The 25995-nt window shown below is 35.0% G+C and overlaps 7 protein-coding genes, 2 long non-coding RNA genes and 2 other non-coding genes across 18 annotated transcripts; 6 read left to right on the forward strand and 5 right to left on the reverse strand.

Moving 5' to 3' along the window:
- Window positions 1-52: 52 nt before the first annotated feature.
- Window positions 53-1188, forward strand: LOC117207621 (actin-related protein 2/3 complex subunit 3). Its single transcript, XM_033448005.1, has 4 exons — window positions 53-284; window positions 448-624; window positions 693-888; window positions 965-1188. The coding sequence occupies exons 1-4, from the start codon at window positions 279-281 to the stop codon at window positions 1117-1119; spliced, it is 534 nt and encodes a 177-aa protein (XP_033303896.1). The 5' UTR covers window positions 53-278; the 3' UTR covers window positions 1120-1188.
- A 98-nt stretch (window positions 1189-1286) lies between these two features.
- On the reverse strand, window positions 1287-3065 carry LOC117207612 (60S ribosomal protein L15). Its single transcript, XM_033447993.1, has 5 exons — window positions 2971-3065; window positions 2477-2657; window positions 2005-2141; window positions 1784-1894; window positions 1287-1600 (listed from the first exon to the last, which is right to left on the reverse strand). The coding sequence occupies exons 2-5, from the start codon at window positions 2646-2648 to the stop codon at window positions 1406-1408; spliced, it is 615 nt and encodes a 204-aa protein (XP_033303884.1). The 5' UTR covers window positions 2649-2657; window positions 2971-3065; the 3' UTR covers window positions 1287-1405.
- Window positions 3066-3157: 92 nt separating this feature from the next.
- Window positions 3158-5866, forward strand: LOC117207587. The gene is made up of 6 exons (XM_033447948.1): window positions 3158-3264; window positions 3390-3592; window positions 3655-4036; window positions 4339-4523; window positions 4659-5024; window positions 5337-5866. The coding sequence occupies exons 3-6, from the start codon at window positions 3700-3702 to the stop codon at window positions 5568-5570; spliced, it is 1122 nt and encodes a 373-aa protein (XP_033303839.1). The 5' UTR covers window positions 3158-3264; window positions 3390-3592; window positions 3655-3699; the 3' UTR covers window positions 5571-5866.
- LOC117207578 (tubulointerstitial nephritis antigen-like) lies at window positions 5696-11739 on the reverse strand. Of its 2 annotated transcripts, none has more exons than XM_033447935.1 (8): window positions 11168-11739; window positions 7733-8054; window positions 7592-7655; window positions 7310-7502; window positions 6901-7196; window positions 6510-6709; window positions 6255-6418; window positions 5696-6160 (listed from the first exon to the last, which is right to left on the reverse strand). In XM_033447935.1, the coding sequence occupies exons 2-8, from the start codon at window positions 8031-8033 to the stop codon at window positions 6041-6043; spliced, it is 1338 nt and encodes a 445-aa protein (XP_033303826.1). In that variant the 5' UTR covers window positions 8034-8054; window positions 11168-11739; the 3' UTR covers window positions 5696-6040. The 2 variants fall into 2 exon arrangements, with proteins under 2 accessions (XP_033303826.1, XP_033303817.1); XM_033447926.1 differs by lacking the exon at window positions 11168-11739 and adding an exon at window positions 9882-10287.
- A 431-nt stretch (window positions 11740-12170) lies between these two features.
- Trnap-agg lies at window positions 12171-12242 on the reverse strand. Its single transcript has one exon. It is a non-coding gene; the product is annotated as a tRNA-Pro (tRNA).
- A 291-nt stretch (window positions 12243-12533) lies between these two features.
- Trnat-agu lies at window positions 12534-12607 on the forward strand. Its single transcript has one exon. It is a non-coding gene; the product is annotated as a tRNA-Thr (tRNA).
- Window positions 12608-12857: 250 nt separating this feature from the next.
- Window positions 12858-17789, forward strand: LOC117208192 (transient receptor potential cation channel subfamily V member 5). 5 transcript variants are annotated; one of them, XM_033449165.1, is made up of 15 exons: window positions 12862-12983; window positions 13073-13180; window positions 13239-13417; window positions 13521-13611; window positions 13674-13850; window positions 13951-14140; window positions 14202-14355; window positions 14436-14690; window positions 14776-15413; window positions 15536-15701; window positions 15946-16207; window positions 16860-17041; window positions 17109-17225; window positions 17316-17441; window positions 17533-17789. In XM_033449165.1, exons 2-15 carry the CDS (start codon window positions 13090-13092, stop codon window positions 17656-17658), a joined length of 2754 nt encoding a protein of 917 aa, XP_033305056.1. In that variant the 5' UTR covers window positions 12862-12983; window positions 13073-13089; the 3' UTR covers window positions 17659-17789. The 5 variants fall into 5 exon arrangements, with proteins under 5 accessions (XP_033305073.1, XP_033305051.1, XP_033305064.1 ...); XM_033449160.1 differs by having other exon boundaries at window positions 12859-13180; XM_033449173.1 differs by having other exon boundaries at window positions 12859-13180; window positions 16905-17041.
- Window positions 15462-16068, reverse strand: LOC117208376. Its single transcript, XR_004487681.1, has 2 exons — window positions 15927-16068; window positions 15462-15744 (listed from the first exon to the last, which is right to left on the reverse strand). It is a non-coding gene; the product is annotated as an uncharacterized LOC117208376 (long non-coding RNA).
- On the reverse strand, window positions 16358-16775 carry LOC117208370. The gene is made up of 2 exons (XR_004487680.1): window positions 16654-16775; window positions 16358-16596 (listed from the first exon to the last, which is right to left on the reverse strand). It is a non-coding gene; the product is annotated as an uncharacterized LOC117208370 (long non-coding RNA).
- LOC117208334 (coiled-coil domain-containing protein 103) lies at window positions 17765-19435 on the forward strand. The gene is made up of 4 exons (XM_033449439.1): window positions 17765-17839; window positions 17982-18151; window positions 18236-18513; window positions 18578-19435. Exons 1-4 carry the CDS (start codon window positions 17770-17772, stop codon window positions 18876-18878), a joined length of 819 nt encoding a protein of 272 aa, XP_033305330.1. The 5' UTR covers window positions 17765-17769; the 3' UTR covers window positions 18879-19435.
- A 200-nt stretch (window positions 19436-19635) lies between these two features.
- On the forward strand, window positions 19636-25686 carry LOC117208176 (probable phospholipid-transporting ATPase IIB). Of its 3 annotated transcripts, none has more exons than XM_033449133.1 (13): window positions 19636-19988; window positions 21247-21391; window positions 21473-21745; window positions 21821-22063; window positions 22147-22335; window positions 22424-23010; window positions 23085-23501; window positions 23578-23743; window positions 23845-24223; window positions 24303-24543; window positions 24674-24840; window positions 24915-25118; window positions 25233-25657. In XM_033449133.1, exons 1-13 carry the CDS (start codon window positions 19780-19782, stop codon window positions 25364-25366), a joined length of 3354 nt encoding a protein of 1117 aa, XP_033305024.1. In that variant the 5' UTR covers window positions 19636-19779; the 3' UTR covers window positions 25367-25657. The 3 variants fall into 3 exon arrangements, with proteins under 3 accessions (XP_033305024.1, XP_033305032.1, XP_033305041.1); XM_033449141.1 differs by lacking the exon at window positions 19636-19988 and adding an exon at window positions 20563-20902 and having other exon boundaries at window positions 25233-25686; XM_033449150.1 differs by lacking the exon at window positions 19636-19988 and adding an exon at window positions 21156-21176 and having other exon boundaries at window positions 25233-25686.
- Window positions 25687-25995: the final 309 nt, after the last annotated feature.

Genomic DNA, 25995 nt, shown 5'->3' on the forward strand with positions numbered 1-25995 from the left:
AATTGAAATGATTGAAATGTTAAAAATTCAATTACTTTATAATTTATACCAAAAGACCTAGAACTTGTTAGGTGTTGTTAGAATTTTTATGCTCTTGAAGCTGGCTGTATATACTCAGTATTACTCACGTATCCTGTTAACTTTACTGTCTTTAATCAAAAATGTGTATATGATGTATTGATTTGCATGTTACATGTAAGGTGAATACGCTCGTTTGACGTTATATATGTGAAAAGTTATAGATTTAAACGGTACATCTTTTACATTGATTTGTCAATATGCCTGTAAGTAACATGCTTTAATGTAATATTGAACACTACGTGTACTATTGGTAGATCATTTTTATTGACACTTACTGTTACCATAGATTTTCTTATGTACATACGTTTTATTCTTATCAAATTTATTATAGTACTATACGGACATGTCAGTTGTTTTTTATTATAGGCATATCATTCAAGTTTCATTGAAAATAATGGAAATGTGGGTAATATGGCACTTTTGCCAATTAGAACGCATTTTAGGGGCCCTGCACCTCCCTTCAACAATAAAGATCTAGATATAATTGACGAAGCATTGTATTTCTTTAAGGCAAATGTGTTCTTTAGGACATATGAAATTAAGGTATTAATTTTATCTTTATTTGGAGTTAAATCTATATTTGAAAAGCAATAGGAATTGCGTCATTTTAGAGCGAAGCTGATAGAGTTTTAATTTATATTACGTTATATATAACTGAGTGCTTGAAGAGATTACAGAAGTGTGCAACTCAAGCTCAAGCAACAAATGAAATGTATTCTCTTGCTATATCAAAATTTGACATCCCTGGTGATCCTGGTTTTCCTTTGAATTCTGTATATGCAAAACCAAGTAATCCCGTAGAAGCAGGTAATATAAATATTGCGTTAATTTTTTACCAAAAAGGATGCAGGTATTAGATAAAAAAAATTTTCTTTTTCCACAGATACTATGAGGCAATATTTACAGCAAATAAGACAAGAAACAGGTGTTAGGCTTGTAGAAAAGGTATATGGTGAAGATGGTAAACCAAGCAAATGGTGGCTATGTTTTGCAAAGAAAAAGTTCATGGATAAGTCACTGTCTGGCCCTGGACAATAAAATATATTTTTTAACGCTATTTTTAGATTATATGTATAATGGATAAATACAGAAATTTGTTGCACAGAATTATGAGTTTTAATATCCCATCAAAATAAAAAGAATTTGAGACTTGTACATATAACTAAATCGAATATAAGAAAAAAGTATATAAAATAACCCATTAGGAAAGAAACATTTATTTCGTACAAGATATACCATAATATTGATACAAATATTTCTAATATATCAATGAAATGATGTATCGTATACACGTGAAGATCATTATTCGAAATACTTAAGAAATTTATCGTTTTCTGCGAAGTGACAAAGAGTTTCTTCTCAACCACGCTGCACGACGAGAACCACCGATAGTTTGTGAGTAACGGTGTCCTTTCCCTAAACCTCGCGAACTTCTGCCCGCTGATGTCTTTCCACGAAGTTCACGATGCTTATGTACTGCATTACATATCCAGTTAACTTTTGGATCATTACGTATTGCCTGAAATATAATCGAATATTAATAATACATCTCTTGTAACTGTATTGTAAATCTCTTTTACTGTATTTATTCACTCAGACATCCAAGGAAGATAAAAAATCACAATATTTCAGTAACATATAACAATATCATCATATTCTATTAAAGTATGTGTATAAATTGTTCAAATATTATGAAAATTACCTTATGTGCTGGATCAATCAGGATAACTTCATAATATTTGTATGAAGAATCCTGAGCTACCCAATAACTGTTTAAAACTCGTAGACCACCACAACGACGGCCAACACGTTCCTGAAGATAATTAAATTACAAAATATTATTTGTCTATTAATCAAAAAGTAAAAACAAAAGAGCAAGAATTGGTCTCTATATGTAAAGTGGTATCCCAATTATGAACTTACCTCAGCAACAGACTGTAATTTTCTAGTAGGCTTCAACTGATTAACGCCATGACTTTTTGGCTTTCCATAAGTTGCACCTTTGGGAACAGGACGTTTACGACCACCTCTTCGTACACGAATTCTAAATATCACAAAACCTGCATATTGATAGTAAAATTCTCATGTGTATTATATTACATATACATAAATTTTACATAGTTTAAATTAGAAAAAAAAACAATGTCAGTATATACAAATCACCATGTAATTGTAAGAGTGGTGCATGTACATCTCATCATCTGTACTTTTTAAACATTCAATGTTGCAGATATTTTACGTGTAAAAATAAAAATAATGATAAAAAAATAAGTGTAAGAACTAAAATTATGCGATTAAAGTAGATAAATGTAATGTAACTAGTTTGATTCGAAAATGTTAAAATTTGGTAAAGTTTGTCATTTTATATTTCCTATTGAGAAACTATGATTTATACCTTCTTTAGCTTTATAACCCAAGCGACGTGCTTTATCGGGTCTAGATGGTCTGGGAGCACGATGCATTTTAGTCAATTGACGATATTGCCAACATCTGACACGAAGCAAGAATCGCAGCACATCGCTCTGCTTCTTGCGATACAACTCCTGCATATATTTATATGCACCCATTGCGAAGCCCTGAGAAAAAACAATACAGATATAAATATAATCATAACTGAATAAGCGTACAATTAAACTTAATCTAAAGAAGCATCAACAATAATTAAAATCAAGATGTCTAAGGAAATAAAAGGAAACGAAGCATGAGATACAATAAATGAAAAGGTTAACTTCATTGACACAATAAATATAGCATTCTCGTGAAAATAACGAATAAAATCATAAGAACATTTTGTACGAGTATTCTTGACAATAAATCTCTTCCACGAGCGATACAGAAAAACGATTGGATTCTTGAGATATAACACGATTTCAAGCACGTAGCACTCACCCTCGACAATTGAAATAGAAGGAAGGGAAATATAACCTTTCTGGCGTCGACGTATTAAGCCATTGTATACTAAGTACTGAAGATAGTGTACTCGATGCTACAAGTATCACGGGGACATCTATGGGAAGGAAAAAGCAACAAATTTTTTATGTGTTTCATCCACCGATAATGTAAGAAAAAGGTAAATGAAATCACCAGAATAGTTATCGAATTATAATCGTACAGTGTAGAAAAAACTTAATAATTGATGCACAAATTCATTCGAAATATCGAATTGAAGTTAGGAAGTTTAAGGTGATTCTAATGCGCATTTAAATATGTAGATAAGTTCAGTAAGATGAATATAACAAATGAATAAACTAATTAAATTCCGAAAATGACAATTTTTAACAAATATTTCTCTTTCTTTCTTTTTTAAGGTTTCCTTTCTGTTAAAATGACACTTTTGTCAAGAGCATCACAAATTGATTTGCTTATAGTTGGACGTTTAAAAGAATCGTAAGAGATTTGATTTTCGACCCGCAATCAATTGTCAAGATAAATCAAAAGTTACAGTGGGAAATGTAGGAGGATGTTCAACGATACGATGAAAATACAAAACCAGTTATGAAAATATTAGACGGTACAGACAGTTCCATTATCGAGCGACCTGGTGACCTCTTGTCGAGGAATTGATTATTTCAGGAGAGGTAGCACGAATAAGTGGTAGTTAAGGAGACGTAGTCCGCGATGGAGAGTCGCTCAGACAGTATAAAGGATCCGATTTATTATCCATCGATGCAAGAGGTCGTAGAAGGAAACGAAACGGCAACGGAAACCGAAACGACCGACAAAAGAAGCAGAAGTTCCGCTGGTAGCCAAGAACTTGGCCTGGAAGAGAATAACGCATTGAAAGTGCCGCGCAAATTTATCGCGAACTGGCGACAAGCTTGTGATCGTACACGCGACAGAACGAAAGATTTGTTGAAGAGATGGCGAACTGTTTCGACTAATGTCGATGAAATCGTTAATGATCCTGTTTCGAATAAACAATTGGAACATCCTAGTTGGAGCGTACACGTTTGGAGTAAGATTTTGTCATTTTTGTTCACGAAGCTTGAACGTTAGATATAACAACAGAACTTAAAATATGATAGACCAGATTTGAATGGATAAAATAAAGGCGGTAAAAACATAGAGAAACACAGATATTATTTTTATTATATACATATGTAGGTATATTACAAGTCTCCATACGCAAAGTATGCGTTAATATATGCGTTTATAGTTTACGCTATTATTATCAGAATATCATTTTACATTAACCAAACTTTTTTCTTTTTCTTTTGTTTTCTTCTTTGTTTCTCCTTTATATTTTCGGTAAAACAGCAACATGGGTGAGTCGATATCCAAGCGACGAAAATCTGACCGCTATAGAAGAAGCCAGGAGGGGAGGAAAGTTAAAGGATTTAGCGCCCATTCAACGCGACAAGTTTTCACATTTTTTCACTTATCTTTTGGACCACGATAGAGATGGTTTTATTAATCGAAAAGATTTTCGAATGCTTTCAGAGGTATATCTACAAATAGACCTTATATATATAATCGATAATATATAATATATTTTATCGAAAGATATATGTTAATAGCTCAATATTTTTATATATATTATCGAAAGATTTATGTTAATAGTTCAATATTTTTGAAAGCGACTGAGAAGATTCGCAGATTGGTCATGGAACGGGCCCGAATATTTACGATTAATAGAGGCCGAACAAGGACTAGCGGACTTAATCTTCCAAGAGAAAAAGAAGGAAGGTGACCAAGGAAAGATCAGCCTGGAGGAATGGTTATGTTGGTGGGCGCGCGTTGTCGCACCAGCTGGAGGCGCATCTTACAATGACATTCCATTTTGGTTAAAAATTTTGCCACGAATATTTTTTCTTGCTATCAATAGCTCAGTGAATGGAGTGATTTCGAAGAAAGAGCTTGGCTCGTTTTACGGATCAGTCGTTGGCCTAGACTCTGACAGGATCTCCAAATGTCTGGATATGGCATATAATTCTGTGACGTCGGTAATAAGCTATACTATACTGTACTATATTATACTATACTGTACTACACTACGCTATACTATAAAGGAATACTACGCTATACTACATATATGATAGATATTTTTTACGGTTGATATTATTGTTAAGATTAGCATGCGTGAAAATGTAGGAGGATAAAAGAAAATTATGGGAGATGCATAATAAGAAGAAAAAATCAAGAGTGCATGAAAGAGAGTGGGAAAGGGTTTGATGATTGGTGGGACGGGAATAAAATAGTGCGATGTAAATAGGCAAGGGAAATATTAAAACAATTAATTTTTGCATTTTCTTTAGAACGGAGACCATCGTCTCGGTTGGCCACAATACCAACTCGTATTCGCCAACTTTTTATTCGGTCGCGGTCCGTTCGGACCAGGAGAACATTTTCTCGGTATGACAGATTCCTGCTTAATTCGGGGCAATAACGTACCATTTCCGATCGATTATTCTGCGATGAATACACCAAAAGATAAGTTGGAAGTATACAGACCGCATTGTAGAAGTGCTCGACGTAGCGTGGTAGTTTGAAAAATAGCCACGCAGGTAAAATAGCCGGTAATCACTATAGAAGTGATAACGAGTGCCAGATACGAACAAGCGTCAGTGACGTGTTTCAATAAGGGTCAGTTAGAAAACTATTTTATGCAAAAATATATTAATATATTCAGAACATCTGATATTTTATTCCCTAACATACAGATGAATTAGTTTATACATGGTGTTGCCTACATATATGGTGAGAAAGTATTTGGCAATCGTTTCATTTGTTTCTTAAACTGTGTGCAAACAATAATTGATACGTTAATAAAATATGTTAAATGGAATTTGTTGTGAATGAGAAAAATATATATATAATGATGCAAAGGAAATAACGATGAATCGAACACGAATCGATTTCGTATATTGATAGAAATAAGGCGCAACGCAACGCAACGCAACGCAACGCAATATACGATTCGATAGATAAATGCAGCATTTCCTGATTCTTGCACCTTTCCTTAGATAGTTTTCGCCCATACTGCTACTACGAACGATTCGATATCACACTCATTAGTTCCTCTTTGAATTCGAAACAGACCGCTCTCGCCCCATTGCTGACCCCAAGAGTTAACGACCAACTGGAGCAAAAAATTCGTTACGTATTATTTATCAGTACGTAATCGTTTCAATGTGAGGGTAGAAAAATAGGTAGAAGAATTAGAGGAGCCTTACCCAATACTTAATTGGTAAGTTGCGATAACGATGCGCGGACGTATCTTCCCCCCATCCGATAATCCTAACCGAATGATAGCCAAATGCATAGTGTTCGGTGGTTGCTGTGTGTTTATATATTCCGGATTCATAAGAGAAAAAGTCTTGATAAACTTTCATGGTTGCTAAAAGTATTGTCGTCGTTAGATCTCATCGACCTCTTTGTTAAGTGTTTGCGAATAAAGAAAAATGTCAGATTTACAAGAAATCACTTACCCTGCACTGGTCCAGATGTTAAAATTTCGTACATAATATCGGTTTCGTTGCCTAACCGATAAGCCGGCCCAACTTTATATAATTCTGTTCGAAGTGGATTTACCGGAGGACGACAACCGGCGGTCTTCAAGTCTGTTCTCTTTCGCAACTTGCATTGTACGTTCGTGCCTTCCCATGGATAACAGTCTTCGTCGACTAGGCTAAGAAGTGAAATCGCAGAAAAAGAAAAGATAAAAATCAGGTAGCCGAGTAGTTATAGTATCTGTACACTTATACTGTACTGTATACTTATATGTATACTATTTATAGTAGTTATAGTATCTGTAGATAGAGTTACGAAAAGATTGGTGCATAAAAAACATAGCGTAACGATGATTTAACCAAGAATTACCCGAATTTTCGCATGTATAGCCAGGCTCTGTCCAAATATCCGCCGCTGCAAGCTTGCTGTCCTCTGTTGTTACACGAGAGTAAATGCTGTGCGCTGAGGAGGACGCTATCGGCTCCCTTACTCATTAAGGCAAATCTGTCTGAAGCGACGCGTGTCGCAGAAATAGCCCAGGATGCGCCGCACCAACCTTGATCGTCTATGTCCGAGATCTCTCGAGGCCAACGAATCCTGGCATCGAACTCTCGTGGTAGGGACTCCGGATCGTAAATCCGTCGCACGGAATTCATTCTGTAAACCTTGGATGCCCGATGGACGCAACGGTTGATCGAATTTGCTCGAATTGATCGCATTCGAATCGAAACGAATCGAAATTACTGAAGTAAACATCGAAGAAATTTACGCTTCTTACCGATCGTGACGGATTTAAAGTACCCAAGCGCAGTTTCACACCTTCGTCTAACGTTCTACCCCAAAACTCGGAGTAATTTCGTGCCCTCCAACTCAAATCCTGCGAGTTGATCTCATCTATTAGTTCTGGGGTTTGCAAGCATCGATGCTGTTCGCAAAATACTTCCGTGTCTCTACCCATTACCGTACATTTGCTGAAAGACCGTACATGTATCGTTGATGAGTTTACCGAAAATAAGTATGCGAATCTGTTAAGCGTTTGCGATATACAAAATAAATATACCATATATTGCAATTGATTGTAAATGTTTGGTCTTGGTTGTAATATTTCCCCTGGAAATAGCAACCTGAAACAAGCAATTGTCTATGAATAGTTCTGTCTCGCTGGAAATGATCTTCGAATAGACTTTTGTTAGTTACGAACGTCTTGTTTCTTGCGGCGGTGGTAGAGTGATGTTGGGTTCGATTCCTTTGCAGTGGCTCCAATAATCTGGACAGCAATCTTCTTGTTTCTCTCGGTTGCAAAAATCATCGCAGTAACAAACTGTGCTGAGAATCGGAGTACTACACTCGTCCTGACGACCTGTACAACAATCGCCTAGTGGATACCATTTGGCGCAATAAGGACCTGCCGGCAAGTCCGAAAAATCGGGTATCCCATCGACGATCGACGACACCACAGCCAGAAGAAAAATACCGCACGCTGAGCCTTTCCAGGATCGCATTTTCCACGCGTTCGTCGTTTCCTGCAAATCGATTCAACGTTCGCATCTTTAGTGGCATTTCTTTGCTGGCCTTATCTACCGTTATGACTCTTCATCCTTGACGAAATCAAGCGACTTACTTAAACGGAAAACAATGATCGATATTTTGATCGATTTCGATCTCAACGGTACTAAATTGCGTAAAATGCAAGTAGGAATTTCTCGTTCTCGTTCTTGTTTTCGCTTTTGTACGTAATCTTCTGCATTATTGGGTCAGGTCCATGGGACTAGGCAGCAATTGGCAGTGATTAACGGTTGCAATGCCAACTGTACGTAAAATCATCGGATATCTTTTTGGAACCATTTCAAACGTTTTCTCTTTCTTCCTCGTTAAATGTCACGCGCGGGTATTCTCTGTTTCACAAACGGGATAGAAGTAGGTCGCGATTTGACCGTGAAACAGTGGAACGAAAAATCGCGCGATTTGTTCGCATTTATTAGATAACGATGACAATAGCGTCGGGGCTGGCGACGATAAAACGGATCGTCAAACGCATCGAACGATCAAGCGTTTGTAGACGCTTGTTATCGAACGCAGTTTATTGCATTATAATATTAATGGAATTTATCAGACTGGAACGTGTCATGTTTTACGTTTATTTCCTTTCATATACATAGACGTATCGCCATTAGCGATTGTTCGAGCGTTCGAAATTTTCGCGGCACAAAATAATACACATTTCGCGTTAAAAACTTTCGAATCTTCGAAGCGAATTCTACTTATGACTTCTACTTTACGTTGTATATCGAATAGATACGCACGACTCGACCGTCGCATCGTCGATCTTGACCCGTTTTTGGTTTCATTAGAAACAGACCGAGAATGACAAGTATCTGGCCGAGAATAAACGGTTCACGTAATTTGAAAATTAAGGGCAATTCTATTCGAATATCGCGATTTCAGCTTTGCACTCGAGAAGATGTCGCTTTTCGGTCTTAATACTCGATTCAATAATATGCGACATGTAAACGTCAGCGTATACTATCACGACCGATCTCATATGTAACTATGAAAACGCGCGTGACGCATAATAGTACGTCTAGCATTTTATCGGTTGTATCATACGCTCGCGTTCAACATTCTATTATTCAATGAATGCAGTCAATGGAAAAGTATGCAACCTTTCATGGATGACAACAACGATGACGATTAAAATGAATGCATTGACAAAAAATTTGTTACGGTGAATGAAAGAAATGTTCCAATTGTATTGAACTCGATACAGCATACGCGATTCATTCAATTGAGCATCGATTGACATGATAGGTAATCTTATAAACGAAGATGATCTTGTCCATTATTTGGTTTCAAGCGATTATGCATCGTGTTGAACGCAACACGTCAATGTATGTGTGATCATTCGTTTCCGATAAACCTTGGCTTTTGGTCATATCATATCGGAAACGCGCGTAACGTAACGTTTTATACCTATACATGTACAATATATACACACGTATATTAATAAAAAGACAAGTAAGACGATACATATAAAAATTACTCGAATTATTCGAATATGGTGTAACGCGGGAAAAACGATCGGGAAAAATCGCGCGAAATCGACATGCCATAGCATATTAATCTTGTTAACAGTCGTTAAATTTTCCCAGCAAGAAAGATTGAAAGAATTAGAAAAGTAAGCGGTATATAATTATAGTGACTCGTATGCGATCGGAGGCTATTTTAAAAATAACTCAATTGACGAAAATCGAGGTTAAAGAAAGAGGTTAATGGGCGCCGTATATTTTTACACGAATTTCAACGCTACAGGGTGCAAAGATTACTTTTATCGATAAAACAAACGAACGTACGTTCCATCGATGTGATCTCATGCGTCGGCAAATTTATTGTTTGATATTCTTCCAGCCATTTATTCGATATTTTCTTCAGGCTTGTATACGTGTATCGTTCTCGATCCGACAGATTTTTCTTTATCGGGCGATCAACTTTCCGTCGATTTGGACGCGTAATTGCTCCTCGAAATAATACCTCGTGAAATACGAATCGATTCCCCCTCTTTTTATCTCATCATTTTTCCCCCATCGAAGCACTAGGTTCGCAAGCATTGCGCTTCTTTAAGATTTATATTAAACATGATCCGTTTAACGTTGCTAAAATTAAACCAAGTTTCACTTTCCAAATTATTCTCTTTCCTCTTCTTCCACCTATCTTCCTCCTACCTCTTCCGACCCTCAACCTCAAACGTCTCTTTCTCTACCGATTATTTTTTCTTTTCCTTTTTTCTCTTCTTCTTCTTCATCATCCTCTTCTTCTTCATTTAATCTGTTTATCGTAAGACGTGCCAATGCTTATACGTGATCTTTCAAATTGTTGACGCTAAAAATAACGCGAACGTCATATTAAAGCGTAGGTATATGCCCATTGTCCCAAATTCCGATCGTTTTCTTTACATTATGTATTTGGGGTAAGAGTTGTGTGATCGCAACTATCGATGATATAGTTTCGGTGTACGATATCATCGATTTGTCGGAACATCCATGCAAACGTCAAGAATTTTGTGCAAATCGATGTTCACTTCTCTATCGTAAAACAGTAATTCGATTGATTTGAAATTATTCGAAATTACTCACTTCATTTCCATGCATATACACGCGTATAGGTATGCACGCAACGTGAATGAGATAATTCTTAAACGTGAATGACAACAGTATAATTTTCGTATTCATGACAGGTACGTTTGTTTAAAAACGTGCTCCGAATCGTTTACGATAGACCGTTACGCAACAAGATGTTTGCACATTGTATATACAAGATGTTTCGTTCCACTGATGATTCAAAATCATTTGACTTACCGCGTTTTCGTCTATACAAATTTTGTTTCAGATCAACTGTCCCGATTTTACAATGGAAATTCACACGAAGCAGTCGCTCAGGCGAATATGTAATTATAATTTTCCGAAATCGCGATATAAACGTTAATTTTCAATTGCACGAACAATTTGAATCCGCGATCATGAGTTGAGATAAATGCAATTGAAATATCGATGATAAGATAATCAACAAGAAGAAAATCACGTTCCACCGATATTTGGGTAATCGACAATCGTCAAATGTTTTGTAGCAAAGTTTCACTTACTCGTGGTTGGAAGAGATTTTCTGATCCGAAGAAACAGCAAACTTCTTGGACTTGTTTTTGCGATATCAACAAGCATCTGCTTTGTGGTACTCAGTAGTAGTAGACGCCTGTGAGAAACGGTCCTGGTACACGTTTAAAAATCTTTGATCGTTTTACAGTAAAACCAACGACAGATGTTTGAAAGAAAGAAGGAACGAAGGAAGGAATGGCAGGAGGGAAACAAGGAAGAAAGGAAAGGGAAAAGGGAGGAAGGAGGGAAGGAAGGAAGGAAGGAAGGAAGGAAGGTAGGAAGAAAGGACGATTGAAGGAATGAGAATAAGAAAACCAAGGAGAGATTAGAATGATAAAAAAAAATTGGCTGTATTCAAAGGAGAAAGGTGAAGTAGACTTGGATGTTGGTGCAAATCTGACGAACGCGAGTCGTAAGGTAAATTCAAAGTTACGCGGACTTGCGATTGGAAACAATTGGAGAAGATCTGTCGGTGCTGGCGGCTCGAAAGCGAGAGCTTAACTGGCCCGCGAATACGCTAGGTAAACGCGAACTAAATGCCTAGTCAGCCCGTGACTGCGTACCATGGTATATCGCGATTCGGTTTCCTCTTGATTATTTACCGGATCTCCTTGTGACTTCTTCCCCGAAGATTCGTCATTGCTTGAATATTCAAAGGTCTTCGATTAAACTCCTGGTGAACACTCGTACGTGATCGTCGTAGATACCGCGTGATTCTGTTTCATTCGATTAGATTCAATAATTCAATTCGTTATGATTACGTCCAAGTCAAACAATTTCTTAAACGGATAACTTTCAAGTTCAAAATATTCGGCTACGCTTCTAATATGAGAAATTATATTCTTTTTCGGACCGATCAATTTCTTATCGTTAATTATCTTTAGAGGGAAAGGCATATCTAACTTTTTACAGAAGATGGGCAAAATAAAAGAAATACCACAATTTTTAATGTGCGCAAAGAATAACGAGTACTAAAAAAAGGTACGGAAACCAGGGCTCGTCCGGGATTTGAACCCGGGACCTCTCGCACCCTAAGCGAGAATCATACCCCTAGACCAACGAGCCACATGTACGTTCGATCGTAAATTTCTTTAATATCGTGAATAAAATTACACGAATGTATATCAAAATATAGATATAATACGCAACATTAACTTTCTAACGTGATAATATATTATTATATATATAACCATTTATGTACATGTAAAATGTCTATGAGCTTTAATTACGATGTGGAATATCGTAATATGTTTTAAGGAATTCAAATACTTAATTAACAGTAAAACATTAAATATATTAAATCATATTATTTTAATTCCTTTAAATAGAAGTTTTTGATCAGGTAGAGACCATCTAGGCGCCGTGGCTTAGTTGGTTAAAGCGCCTGTCTAGTAAACAGGAGATCGAGGGTTCGAATCCCTCCGGAGCCTTTGGTTGTTCTTTTAGATGTTATATTTTTTATATACACTGTATTTTAATAATATGATTTATGGTACGATGGTATGTTTGTGTCGTTTTCTTTTCTACTACCTAGTTTTTTTCTTTTTATAGATTTACATGTGCATATTCGTTGTATCTGTAAATAGGAGTTCGCTTCCATGTGCAACGCTATTTAAAAGTCGAAAAAGTAAATGTTATTCCGTGAAATAGATCGATCGTCGATTTTTTTTCATTTCGTTACATTTTTTGATACATTCTTTTATTATCAAGGAGATAGGAATCCCTTTAGTAGACCGCCGGTATTTCACCAAACAACGATTGAGTGATCGATATTGAGAAAGTGTTCCATGGCAACGTAATACATATGTATGTAGTAAGCGGATGAGAGAACTGTGTATGATCAAGGTGAAACCATTTGATCGACTATCAGTAACTCTCGTCGTGTGTCGTTCTAGTAAGAAAAGAGGATAAGATGGGAAATACGGAGAGCAATGTATCCAGCGGAGTAAAGAAACAAACGGACGCATCTTCTATCTTGCTTTACAAATTAGTCGACATGAAAGGTAAGTTGAATCATAAACGAGAATGATGAAAGCGAAACGTCTTCTTAATCTTGTGTAGGAGGTGGTTTATTGGTAAATATGATGAAAAGGGCAACGCAAACTAAACAGTACGCGGAATTGGACCATGCTCTAAGAACGAAAGTAGAACCGTATTTATACAATAAGGGTAGAGGTAAATGGATTCCAATCGAAAAGTTGGTTTTGCTGCGAAACAAGGATCGTCCGAAGCACAAAATGGTAGAACGATATACAATTAGATATCATATGATATAGATGAGTAATTAGCTTGAACGTTTTTTTATGAATGTCTTTTTATTATGAATGATCGATTACGTAACAGCTTCCACCGTTGAGATCTATGGAGAATCCTGCCGATTACGATATAGACAAAGATATGCAAAATGAGGATGAATTGGACGAGACAAAAATAGGTAAACGATCGATAAAGACGATAGAGATGTAAATTTTTAACACATTTCTTTCGATTTAATAGATAAAAGCAAGTACAGACTAGTCTGTTGGAGCTTAGGCGAAAGAGGAGCAGTCGGTGAAACGATTTTACACTTGTGCATGTTACACTCGACTGCTATTCACATTGATCTGGCTAAACGTTTATTACGTTTTTACCCTAAGCTTATCAACGATGTATATATCAGTGATGAATATTACGGTTAGTAAGTATAATAAGCGCGGTGAACACGATGTAAACGAATAAATTCGTTTCGCGTCAAGGCGCATCGTAAATTCATCTGCTCGGTTGTTCTTGATAGGTGAGAGCGCATTACACATCGCGATAGTAAATGAAGATCCAGCATTGGTAAAATTCCTCTTGGACAGCGGTGCGGACGTACACGAAAGATGCGTGGGGAACTTTATGTGTCCGGAGGATCAAAAAGCGTCGAGATCGGACAGCCTGGATCATGAATGGGTTTGCGTAGCTCCGGAAACGGATTATAGCGGGTAAAGAAGATTTACTCGAGTGGAATACAAATGTCGAGTGACTTTCGTTCTATTTGCATAGATACGTTTACTGGGGCGAGTATCCTTTAAGTTTCGCCGCATGTTTAGGGCAGGAAGAATGTTACAGATTAATACTCGCCAGAGGAGCGGATCCCGACAAACAAGACACAAATGGAAATACTGTTTTACATATGTTGGTCATCTATGAAAAACTGGTAAGCATCTGCCGCAGGACTAACCCGGAAATGGCAAAACCAACAATAAGTTTATTCGATCGATTGTTTTTCCGAGCAAGACTACGTTCGATATGGCATATGAAGTGGGTGCGTCGTTAGCGATCAGAAATGCTCAACATTTAACACCTTTGACGTTATCGGCGAAATTAGCTAGAATCGAACTGTTTTTTCATATCTTGAACATCGAGCGGGAGATTTATTGGCAGATCGGGAGTATTACGTGTGCAGCTTATCCTTTATCGCAAGTCGACACGATCGATGTTGTTACAGGAAGCATCAGTCATAATTCCGCTTTGAATCTGGTGGTATTTGGCGTGAGTCGAAAATCTAAATTACGCAACAGTTTACTTTCTATTTGCCATTCTTTATTGACATACGATATTTCTCATATATGTATAGGAAAAGGACGAACACTTGGAATTGATGGACGGTGTCCTGGTCGATCTACTAAATGCCAAGTGGAACACTTTCGTCAAGTCTCGGTTCTATCGTCAATTTTTTCTTTTTTGTTTCTACTTTATTCTGTCATTGATCAGCTTTACTCTTCGACCCGGTCCAACGATAACATCGTCGACTTCCTCACTCGCTGTCACTCCTCGTGTCTCTGTTCCATCCATCGAATCGCCCATAACAACTCTAAAACCAGAGCAACTCCTCCCAAACGTTACCAAAACTTCTCAAAATTTAAATCTATCCCTTCTTCTCGATAAAGCTGTTACCACTGCTTTTACCTCGAATATAAAACATCCTTCGAATGTAACAACGGCAAGCTTTGATAAACTGAAGCTCGATATCGTCACCGATCTAACGTCTATCTTGAACATTTTCTCGACAGACCGATCTCAAAATGAGATCGAATTGCTCAACGATTCTTACAGGATAGCTATTCGACCAGCCGAACATTTCTACTCCAAGAATAACGGTACACCAACGGATTATCTAAAAATTACGACGATCAACGACAGTGTCGTCTTTATAAATTCGACGATACCTTTCGATAATAATACAGTTTCTCCTGGTAGTAACAAACACAACTGGTACGTTATATGTGAATAATCCAGGATTAAATCCGATTAATACAAAAATACAAATTTCAAAATGTTTATTAGCGACCACGTATACGTCCAAGATGACTCTTAATGCATATTTTCGATATTAGGTGGAACAATCTCACAGAAAAGTGTAGACTGATGCATCTAACAACATTATCGGCCAAGATTCGACTAATCGCCGAAATATTAATGGAGATTGCGGCTATTCTTTATATTATTGCAGCACTGCGCGAAGCCAGATTTCTCGGTCTTAACATGTTCATTGAGAATCTAGTAAGAGGATGATATCATCTGTTCCTTTATCAAGCGCTTTTATCTGAAAAAGAAAACGTTTAGTAAATAATGCGTCTAATATTGGTTCCTTATCAATGAAATTATCAGGGAGAGAACATAGAGAGGAAAGGAAAAGGAATGAAGAAAAAAGACGGTGTTTCGTTGATAAACCGATAGACCGCAGAAATTTCAGTACGCGGTTACAAATTAAAATATTGTACTAACGAAAGAAATTAATTTCTAGATGACTGCGCCGTCGCGAGTAATGTTCCTCTTCTCCTGTTGTATATTACTGTCCTTTCCATTGCTGAGGTTGGCTTGCGCCGATCAAGTTGAAGATATGTTGGCAGTTGTAGTGATGTTAACGACGGCACCGTATTTTTTATTTTTCTGCAGAGGTTTCAAAACGGTCGGTCCGTTTGTTGTGATGATTTACAGAATGATCATGGGTGATTTACTCCGTTTCGTCTCCATTTATTTGGTCTTTGTAATGGGATTTTCTCAAGGTAACTTGAAAACAAAGTTCTTCTCTCTGGAAGAATTTTTCCATTACACATTCTGTCCCTTTCGCACCTCTACTTTGACCAGAATCTTTTAACATAAATGCGATAACAGATACATCGTATCGCGTATCTCTCGTATCTTTTGAACATAGATCACGGACAGAAATAAACTTACGATCGATTCGTGAGAATCAACCGGTCAATTAGATCGAAACGTGCGAGTAAATATACCAATGACGCTTCTTCCTCTTCCCTTACACTCGTTAATCAAAGTGTAACGATATCGAGCAAATTACGAGTTTACCTTCACCTTATGACTTAATCTCTCGTCTGGGAATTTCTACATCGCAAGCGACATTGACACATATTATTACGCTGGTATATCATACATTCTGAAACGTAACAAATTTACATATCGTAGGCATCGAGCCAACTTTATGCATACTTACCAACTTGTAACACTTATACCGTGATACATTATTACATAGATAGTATTACATACAGTATTACATAGTCGTAGACATTATCTCTTATTTACTTCTAATATTACGTATTTACATACTACATCTATATTTTTCATATTTCCCTTCTCTAATTTATTTTACAATGCCTATCAAAAGATTGTCTTTTCTTTTCTTGCCTTTCCTTTCTTCAGCATATTACATCATATTCCTATCTTTCGATAATCCAAACACACCAGAAGGAGTAGATGATTCGGTGAGCAACCCAATGCCGTCGCCGGTAGAAAGTATAATGGCAATGTTCCTTATGAGCATGACGAACTTTGGAGATTACTATGGCGCGTTTGAGAGAACTCAACACGAGATGGAGGCTAAGGTAATTACCTCGCATCTACTCTTCTAGTGAATATATGACTGCAATAGAAACATTCATCGTGTCGTAGTTCTTATTTGTGGTATATATGGCAATCGTTGCCATATTATTGGTAAATATGTTAATTGCTATGATGGGAAATACATATCAGAAAATCGCGGAGACAAGAAACGAATGGCAAAGACAAGTAAGTTTTTCTTTCATCCCCTACTTTTTCCATTTATAGGAATATTTATTAATTATTATTCAGTTATTAATACTGGAATTAACATCACAGTGGGCACGTATAGTTTTGGTAGTAGAAAGAGGAGTAAGTCCACAGGAAAGGCTTAAAAAATTAATGGACTATTCGCAGCCAATGTCCGATGGTCGAAGGGCGTTAGTACTTCGATTGAGTCAATCGGTAAAAAATATCTCTATATACATATGTATATATTATGTAAATACACATGTGTAACGAATGATTATAGTTGTAAAAAGTGAAACATTTTTAGGAAGAAGACAAGGAAGAAATGAAGGAAATTTTAGAAATGAAAAGAACTCATGATAGATTGTATAAAAAAAGACAGAGCAAAGTAACAAAAAAGATCTTAACATCAGAAGATAATACTATTTTGTAATATTATCACAGATGTCTCGTCTGTAGCATATGTTCCCAGTCGTTTAATATATTGAGATACTTTGTTGATATAAAAACTGCATCTTACATACAGTGTACATAATAAACTCTTATGATTATGATCTTTCTTGATATTCTTGTACGTAAATTTCCTCTTATGCTCAAGGAAGATACATACATATGTATGTATACGTACCTATTGATAAAGCAGAATTGTATCCATAGCAAGTTGCTATAACAACAGTTTACTATGACTAATAATAAATATTTATTAGCTTCTTGTTTTGTCTATCGTGCTGTCTAAAGGACGGAATATTTTTAAAGTTCCCTACTCTGTACAAATGAGCAAATTAAGATCACCCATAAATTATAAAAATGTGGAATTAGAACTTCTACAGGCTCTTAGTGCGGATAAGCTATACAAATTACAGAATGATGCTAAACTCAGAGCAATAGAACAGAATGTGCCTACGTATGAAGATTTTAGACAGCTGGTATAAGAGCATATTTTTATCGAAAATATCATTATTTATATATCTAATATAAAATAATTTCTCCCATATCGAATCTGTCACCAGGTGAATGCTGCTCATCTAAAACCTTTAAAATGTGACGATGTAAAATCTAAAATAAAGAGATGTTGGAATCCCATTGTTCATATTGATAATTCGAATGTGGTAATGCCATTTGAAAAACAAGAAATGCAACAACAACAATCCGAAGATCGTTTAAAATTATGGAGTAAGAGTGATAATATTTCTGCAAATGAAATACCCACCACATATGTAAAATTTATACAAGTTTGGAAAACTATTAAAGGGCATAAAGAAAAATTTCATTATCTCAAAATGTCCAGGTAAGGTATTCCTTTTTAAATCGAACAAGAATAGGAAATGAATGCATCTAACTTGTTATTTCAGATATACTCTACGGGAGAAAATTTTTTGCACAGAAATTTCTCCATCGTTGTTCGTCGAAATAATCGACATATGCTTTCGAAATATTTCGATTGCGGATAATATAGAGTTTATTGTTGACATTTTATGCACTTTGAGTAAATGCAATAGATTTCATTTAACAGTAAGTTTTATGGGACAAAACGAAAAAGAAATGTGTACGCAGCTCTTTCGAAATCTACTTATCAACGCGGTATATCAAGACGAGATTTTTAAGGATACGATTAAATCATTAGCATTGCTTTACGAAGTCGTACTTGAGTAATAAATTTTAACGAGAGAGATTAACGAGTTTTATAATAAAAATATTTTACGAGTTATACGCACGTACGAAATAAACTTATGAAATTGAGCTTATGATTTTTTACATGTATATAAATTCTAAAAATGTTGAAAATTTATTTCAAACGGTTCAAGGTATAATATAGGCATGCGTCTAGAAAACCAAGCGAATCACGTGATCATAGAGTACTTAACATGGCCGCACGCACTGTAATATCAGTTAGAAGTATCGCGATCATAGTTGATTGACAATTAGTTTGAAGATCAATCGAAATTCCGAAAAATTTGAATTTATTTTTGTCTTGAACTGAAATGCCTCGAAAGTTTCATACTCAATATTACTGTTGTCGTTTGAATAATATTTCGCGATGCGTACACGTACGTACGTGGGAAAAAGAACATTGTGCATGTATGCATGAATGTCGCATGTATGCACGCATTTCGTAAATAAATAAAACAATTAAATCATTCGACAGAATGTCAATTGACGGTGTTATTTTAAATGTTAATTAAACAAATAAATAGAAAATGTTAACCTATCGAAAATCACGATTCTATTTAAGCAAGGTCTGAAGTAAGGTACAAAATACACGTAAATACCTGTATATGTACAGGTATATTTAGATGGTGTAACACTGATGTCATGTGATGTATATAATACAATGGTTAAAGAAAGCCAGTGAGAATTATCCTTAGCATGTTTTGTCACTGAAAAAATATAAATGGAGCTATATGTATGTGTGTGTATGTTTGTACGTATGTTTCTATGTATATGATGTACATATATGTAAAGAATATACATGTACACGCGTGGTGCATATATAGCATACCATAAAGATAGATATACATAATACATAATAGTAATAGTTGTGTACCTGTGGTAAATGGGAAAGAAAATTTATCGAGTGATACGTGAAAAAAATATGCGGTTAGAAGAAATGCCATTACGTTTGAGCTCTGATGAGCGGGATTTTGAAATGGATGAAGAAACTGACTATCTTCTTCAACCTTCTGAAGATAGTATACGACTTTTAACTTCACGAAGACGGCGAATAAACGATTTTTCTATATTCCTCAAGAACTGTCTTTGTGGGTAAGTTATAGATTCGATAACCCATCATTAACTTGAACAAAAGATTGAATAGAAACAAATGTGATACTCGATCAACGAATTACTAGCTGCGTATTAATTCTACTGGTAGCCAACATAACAAATGATAAAAATCCATCGAAATTACGTAAATAAATGTGTAAATAAGTCTTTAAAAAATGGAAAATATGAGAAAAGAAAAAAGAAACGAATAGGATATCACGTGAAAATTTCCCATCAAAATATATCTTATCTACTCATCGATAAACGATATCGTAGTAACAAGTTTCAAAATGTTTGCATTTCCAAATATACGTATTTAATAGTGTCTTTTTATTTTTAATAACGTACAATTCGAAAATACATCATATAATTGTACTGATACGTCTATATTTATACAATACACTTTTCAAATCTTATTTGTGAAGAGTACGTATTATAACAACAATTTTTTTTTAAAGTCGGTCTATTAAGGGTTACTAAAAATACATATATACATAATTGATAGAGAACAAAGAAAGCGAGCAAATTAAACATATTTGAACATAGTATATGTAAATAAATTTTGCATGATTTTACTCACAGTGAGAAAAGATAAAAAGAATGCGAAAAATATAATAAATGGAATACATCGGTATAGTAGGTTTATAGATTGGCGAATTCATCTTGTAAACTCGTACTTCGTGGATGTTATGATGTCATAACAGATCTGTGTTGAATATCGAAAGATACTTTCTGACAGTGTTTTTTAGCGAAAGACTGAATAAAAGTGTTTCTTTACCTAATTTGTGATTACAAATGTGTCTGCTGTGTCTACAAAGAAATATCTAAATGGAGACACAAAGCAATGTTATAAGGCTATCGAAAGAGGATATTCCTCTAATATCTAGACCGCGAAATGACAATTCGTGGACAAGGTGACGTACATTTTACTTCCCCTAAGAAACTTCGATTTCTATGCAGCTTTTTCTATTTTTCTCTAAATTCTTGCTAAATAATTAAATAAATATTGCTAATTATTTCCAAGATGTTCGATTTCAACATAGTAATTATGTTAAATTTATGTTCATATTTCATACAACAATAAACACATATCTCTTCATTGACATTGTTGTATCCAAAGTCTGAATATTCTTTTCATAATTTTTCTTATTAATTTAACAACAATATGGTTGTGCAAACAATAAAAAGGTAAAGTAAAAAATTGGCGATGTACTTTAATTTTTTAGTTTTCTACTTATTTATTATTGTATCTTTATAGATGTTGTACATGGATGTGGAGAAGATGTTGCAGGGAACGTGAATTAAGAGCTAGAGTCATTCACATTGGTCAACTGATGCATGAAAAATTTCCTACTAATGTCATAAGAAATCAGAAATATAATATTGTGACCTTTTTACCTCTGGTAAAGAACATTGATAACTATGTCATTTCCTGTCATGACATAGAATAAAAATATTTAATATTTGTTATTTTATCTTTTTAGGTTCTATTCCAACAATTTAAATTTTTCTTAAATCTATATTTTTTGCTTATGGCCATATCTCAATTCATACCAGACATTCGAATAGGATACTTATATACATATTGGGGACCTTTATGTTTCGTGTTAACTGTTACAATTTGTCGAGAAGCAATCGATGACTTCAGACGATACAAAAGGGACAAAGAAGTCAATGCCCAAAAGTATTATAGATTAGTAAAAGGTTTTGATACCCCGGAATTAGTACCAAGTTCTAAATTGAGAGTAGGCGATTTGGTAAGAAAGTAGAAATATAAGATAATCAAATAGAAACATGAATAGAAGTATTCATTTATGTAATTTTTTTCCAAGGTTATAGTAGAAAAAGGTCAGAGAGTACCAGCTGACTTAGTCCTATTGCGAACCACGGAAAGATCGGGTGCATGCTTTGTGAGAACAGATCAATTGGATGGAGAAACAGATTGGAAGTTGCGACTGGCTGTTCCAGCTACTCAAAAATTGGAAAATAATTCTCAATTGTTTGATATTAAAGCAAGCATATATGTTGAGAAGCCACAAAAAGATATCCATAGCTTTATTGGAACGTTTACCAGAGTAAATTTCTAAATATCTAACTTGCTCTTAATATTTACATATGTAGTACAGTTATTAATAAATGATTGTATTACAATTTGTAGTATGATGGATACAGCAGTGAAGAAAGTTTAGGGGTGGATAATACTCTATGGGCAAATACAGCAATAGCATCAGGTTCAGCTCTTGGTGTTGTAGTATATACAGGGCAAGAAACTAGATCTCTTATGAATCACTCCGCCCCACGATCGAAAGTTGGTTTATTAGATCAGGAAATAAATCAGTTGACAAAGGTGTTGTATCATATTATGAAAACATCTGGTACATTCTGCAATTTCACTTTACTATTTACTAAATGTCGAATGAATTTTAATTTTGTAGGTTTTATTTTGTGCTGTGATTGGATTAGCTTTGGTAATGATGTCTTTAAAAGGATTCAATGGGCCATGGTATCGTTATATGTTTCGCTTCGTTTTGTTATTTTCTTACATAATACCAATCAGTTTAAGAGTGAATTTAGACATGGGAAAGGCTTTTTATGCTTGGTGCATACAAAGGGACAAAGAAATTGCTGGAACGGTTGTAAGAACTACTACTATTCCAGAAGAACTTGGTCGTATTTCATATTTATTAAGTGACAAAACTGGCACATTGACACAAAATAAAATGGTTTTCAAGAAATTACATTTGGGCATGATATCTTATGGGCAAGAAACATTTGATGAAATTATGACTGTATTAAAAACATGTTATTCTACAAATTCAGAAACTTCACCAGTAAAACCATCAGCATCTATACATAGTGGGAAAGTAAGAAGATCTGAAAGTACTAGAATATATGATGCTGTGCATGCTCTGGCATTGTGTCATAATGTAACACCAGTTTACGATGAAGTACCTAAATCGACTAATTTAGATACAATGAGTATACAAACAGGAGAAACAGGAGATTCTGGTTCTATTCAAAGGTAATTTTCGTAAAGATATGCCACGTAAAATTGTATGAGGTGTACCTTTACTTCATTTCTTTACTTCATTTCAGTCAAACAGAAGCAGACCAACATTACTATTTGCCAGAACAAAAACGTAATTACCAGGCTTCTAGTCCAGATGAAGTAGCGTTGGTCAAGTGGACGGAGGAAATGGGATTAGCTTTAGTAAAGCGCGATTTGAATTTTATGCAACTAAAAGCTCCAAATGGCAAAATTTTGAACTATACGATCTTACAAATATTTCCATTTACATCAGAGACTAAACGAATGGGGATAATAGTAAAGGAAGAATCTAGTTCTGAAATAGTATTTTATCTGAAAGGTGCGGACGTAGTAATGTCTGGAATAGTACAGTATAACGATTGGCTTGAGGAAGAATGTGGTAATATGGCTCGAGAAGGTTTAAGAACGTTAGTTGTTGCAAAAAAAAATTTGACGGAAGAGCAATATCTTGATTTTGAAGCAAGGTATTGGCAAATTAATATGTGCTAAATGGCAAAATGTATATAATAATTCGACTACATTGAAGATGATTTTTTTTAGATATAATTCAGCAAGAATGAGCGTTAGCGATCGCGTTTCTAGAGTTGCCGCAGTTGTCGAAAGTTTAGAGAGGGAAATGGAATTATTATGTGTAACTGGTGTCGAAGATAGATTACAGGACAGAGTAAGGCCTACATTGGAGCTATTAAGGAATGCTGGAATTAAGGTACATCGCATCTTTTCCACTTCACATATTACGCGAGAATAAACTCTTTTGTTTGTTTTGATAATAATTTTTCTTGCAATATCTTTTCCTATGATCTTTAGATTTGGATGTTAACGGGTGACAAGCTGGAAACGGCAACTTGTATAGCAAAATCTTCGCGTTTGGTTTCACGAACGCAAAGTCTTCATGTTTTCAAATCGGTGGTAACTCGCACGGATGCGCATTTGGAATTAAATACCTTCCGTAAAAAACAAGACTGTGCCTTAGTCATCAGCGGAGATTCTTTAGAGGTATGTTTGCAATATTACGAACAAGAATTCTTGGAACTAGCATGCGGTTCACCGGCTGTTGTTTGCTGTCGATGTTCACCCACGCAAAAAGCCGAAGTTGTTAGTCTTATTCAAAGACATACTGGCAAGAGAACCGCAGCTGTCGGTGATGGAGGCAACGATGTATCAATGATACAAGCAGCAGATGCTGGTAAGTATATTTCTCATAGTATTTAAGTGAATCGTAGTATAGATGTCAACAAACCGCTGATGTTCATTTCTCTTTTTAGGTATAGGCCTTGAAGGACTCGAAGGAAGACAAGCTTCTCTGGCCGCAGATTTTTCCATTTCTCAATTCAGTCATTTGGCTAATCTTTTATTAGTTCACGGTCGTAGAAGTTACAAACGCTCCGCTGCTTTAAGTCAATTCGTTATTCATCGAGGTTTAATTATTTCCACCATGCAAGCCGTGTTTTCTGCAGTCTTTTATTTGTCGTCTGTATCTTTGTATCAGGGATTTTTAATGGTTGGGTAAGAAAGAATTAAATGATTTCAGAACACATATATACGTGTATATATATAATATATATACATATATATACATATAATTGAATATGATATAACAATACTAGCACGTCAAATAATAATAATAAATTTGTAGTTATGGAACAATATATACGATGTTTCCCGTATTTTCTTTGGTACTAGACAAAGATGTATCAGGAAAAATTGCACTTACTTACCCAGAACTTTATAAAGAACTCAGTAAGGGTCGATCGTTGTCTTATAAGACATTCTTCATGTGGATTTTAATAAGCATATACCAAGGTATAAGTTTTTTTGTTGTTGTCATTGACTATATACCATACAACAACATATTAATTGTTTAAATCATCTTGCAGGTGGAGTTATAATGTATGGGGCACTTATAATGTTCGAAGATGAATTCATTCATATAGTGGCCATAAGTTTCACAGCACTTGTCTTGACAGAGTTAATAATGGTAGCTTTAACTATTAGAACATGGCACCATATTATGATACTTGCGGAAATTTTCTCATTGGCGCTTTATTTATTATCTCTAGTCGTTCTCAAAGATTATTTTGGTATGTACAATTAATATTTAATATATCATATAATATATCATATATTTAAAAAAAAAAGAGAGAGATACATTTATCTAAAGAAACTTTAATCACTTCTTTCTATTTATAACACAGATGCCGAGTTTATCAAGACTACTGACTTTTTGTGGAAAGTATTGCTAATAACTTTAATTTCTTGCATGCCATTATATATCTTAAAATTTTTACGAAAAAAGTTTTCTCCTCCAAGTTACACCAAATTATCTTAAATTTCGTGCATAACAGTTTCACTTTATAAAAGTAACTTACACGGAGAATTTAGAAAATTCTGATCTGTATTGGAAAAGTGCTATGAAGAAACTGTTTTTAAGATTAATTATCAATAGTCTCTGATTTACGCTCTTTGCTAAGTGCGTTTGCATTTTATAAAGTTCTTGAATATTCTTCTAAATATTCTGGAAATATCGAAGCGATAGAACGTTACAACTTGACATCAAAATGTAATTGTTAACGAAAATTACAATTGCTTTTGTTCTAAATATATTATACTAAATGCTTTACTATGTAGAATAGATCAGATTTAATATTTCTTTAAATTCTAAATTAATGATAAATATCATAAATAACTCGTTACTGTTATCATTATTAATATTATGTTTATGCAGAATATCATTATAATGTAAACATATCCTTAATTTTTCACATTGTAAATTGAAACAAATTGAAATTGTGATAATTGAAAAGAAATTATTTAAATCTGTTTTTGTTCATTTTTATTTATTCTAGCAACTAATAAGATATTTTCTTTTATGAAATATGTTCGCATAATATGTAATAGCATTTTACTCGATTTCGTCTCGTATCTATTGTATGTATTCGATCGCATACTATTTGTAGC

This window comes from Bombus bifarius, unplaced genomic scaffold (assembly GCF_011952205.1).
Source record: "Bombus bifarius isolate JDL3187 unplaced genomic scaffold, Bbif_JDL3187 scf7180000007966, whole genome shotgun sequence".
Classification (NCBI taxonomy): Eukaryota; Metazoa; Arthropoda; class Insecta; order Hymenoptera; family Apidae; genus Bombus; species Bombus bifarius.

Coding starts and splice junctions, on each gene's coding strand:
- LOC117208192 (XM_033449160.1), top strand. CDS start 13,090: ATGGGAAATACGGAGAGCAATGTATCCAGCGGAGTAAAGAAACAAACG. Junction 13,418..13,520: donor ATCGTCCGAAGCACAAAATG/GTAGAACGATAT, acceptor ATTACGTAACAG/CTTCCACCGTTGAGATCTAT. Junction 14,691..14,775: donor TGAATCTGGTGGTATTTGGC/GTGAGTCGAAAA, acceptor ATATATGTATAG/GAAAAGGACGAACACTTGGA.
- LOC117207621 (XM_033448005.1), top strand. Junction 625..692: donor TTAGGACATATGAAATTAAG/GTATTAATTTTA, acceptor GCGTCATTTTAG/AGCGAAGCTGATAGAGTTTT. Junction 889..964: donor AAGTAATCCCGTAGAAGCAG/GTAATATAAATA, acceptor CTTTTTCCACAG/ATACTATGAGGCAATATTTA.
- LOC117208334 (XM_033449439.1), top strand. CDS start 17,770: ATGATTATGATCTTTCTTGATATTCTTGTACGTAAATTTCCTCTTATG. Junction 18,152..18,235: donor ATGAAGATTTTAGACAGCTG/GTATAAGAGCAT, acceptor ATCTGTCACCAG/GTGAATGCTGCTCATCTAAA. Junction 18,514..18,577: donor CATTATCTCAAAATGTCCAG/GTAAGGTATTCC, acceptor TTGTTATTTCAG/ATATACTCTACGGGAGAAAA.
- LOC117207587 (XM_033447948.1), top strand. CDS start 3,700: ATGGAGAGTCGCTCAGACAGTATAAAGGATCCGATTTATTATCCATCG. Junction 4,037..4,338: donor TTGGAGCGTACACGTTTGGA/GTAAGATTTTGT, acceptor TCGGTAAAACAG/CAACATGGGTGAGTCGATAT. Junction 4,524..4,658: donor ATTTTCGAATGCTTTCAGAG/GTATATCTACAA, acceptor TATTTTTGAAAG/CGACTGAGAAGATTCGCAGA.
- LOC117208176 (XM_033449133.1), top strand. CDS start 19,780: ATGGGAAAGAAAATTTATCGAGTGATACGTGAAAAAAATATGCGGTTA. Junction 19,989..21,246: donor CTCAAGAACTGTCTTTGTGG/GTAAGTTATAGA, acceptor GTATCTTTATAG/ATGTTGTACATGGATGTGGA. Junction 24,224..24,302: donor GATACAAGCAGCAGATGCTG/GTAAGTATATTT, acceptor TTCTCTTTTTAG/GTATAGGCCTTGAAGGACTC.
- LOC117207578 (XM_033447926.1), bottom strand. CDS start 9,902: ATGAGATCACATCGATGGAAC. Junction 8,055..9,881: donor TGAGATCACATCGATGGAAC/GTACGTTCGTTT, acceptor ATCGATTTGCAG/GAAACGACGAACGCGTGGAA. Junction 6,419..6,509: donor AACATCTGGACCAGTGCAGG/GTAAGTGATTTC, acceptor CAATACTTTTAG/CAACCATGAAAGTTTATCAA.
- LOC117207612 (XM_033447993.1), bottom strand. CDS start 2,648: ATGGGTGCATATAAATATATGCAGGAGTTGTATCGCAAGAAGCAGAGC. Junction 2,142..2,476: donor GGGTTATAAAGCTAAAGAAG/GTATAAATCATA, acceptor ATCAATATGCAG/GTTTTGTGATATTTAGAATT. Junction 1,895..2,004: donor AATTACAGTCTGTTGCTGAG/GTAAGTTCATAA, acceptor AATTATCTTCAG/GAACGTGTTGGCCGTCGTTG.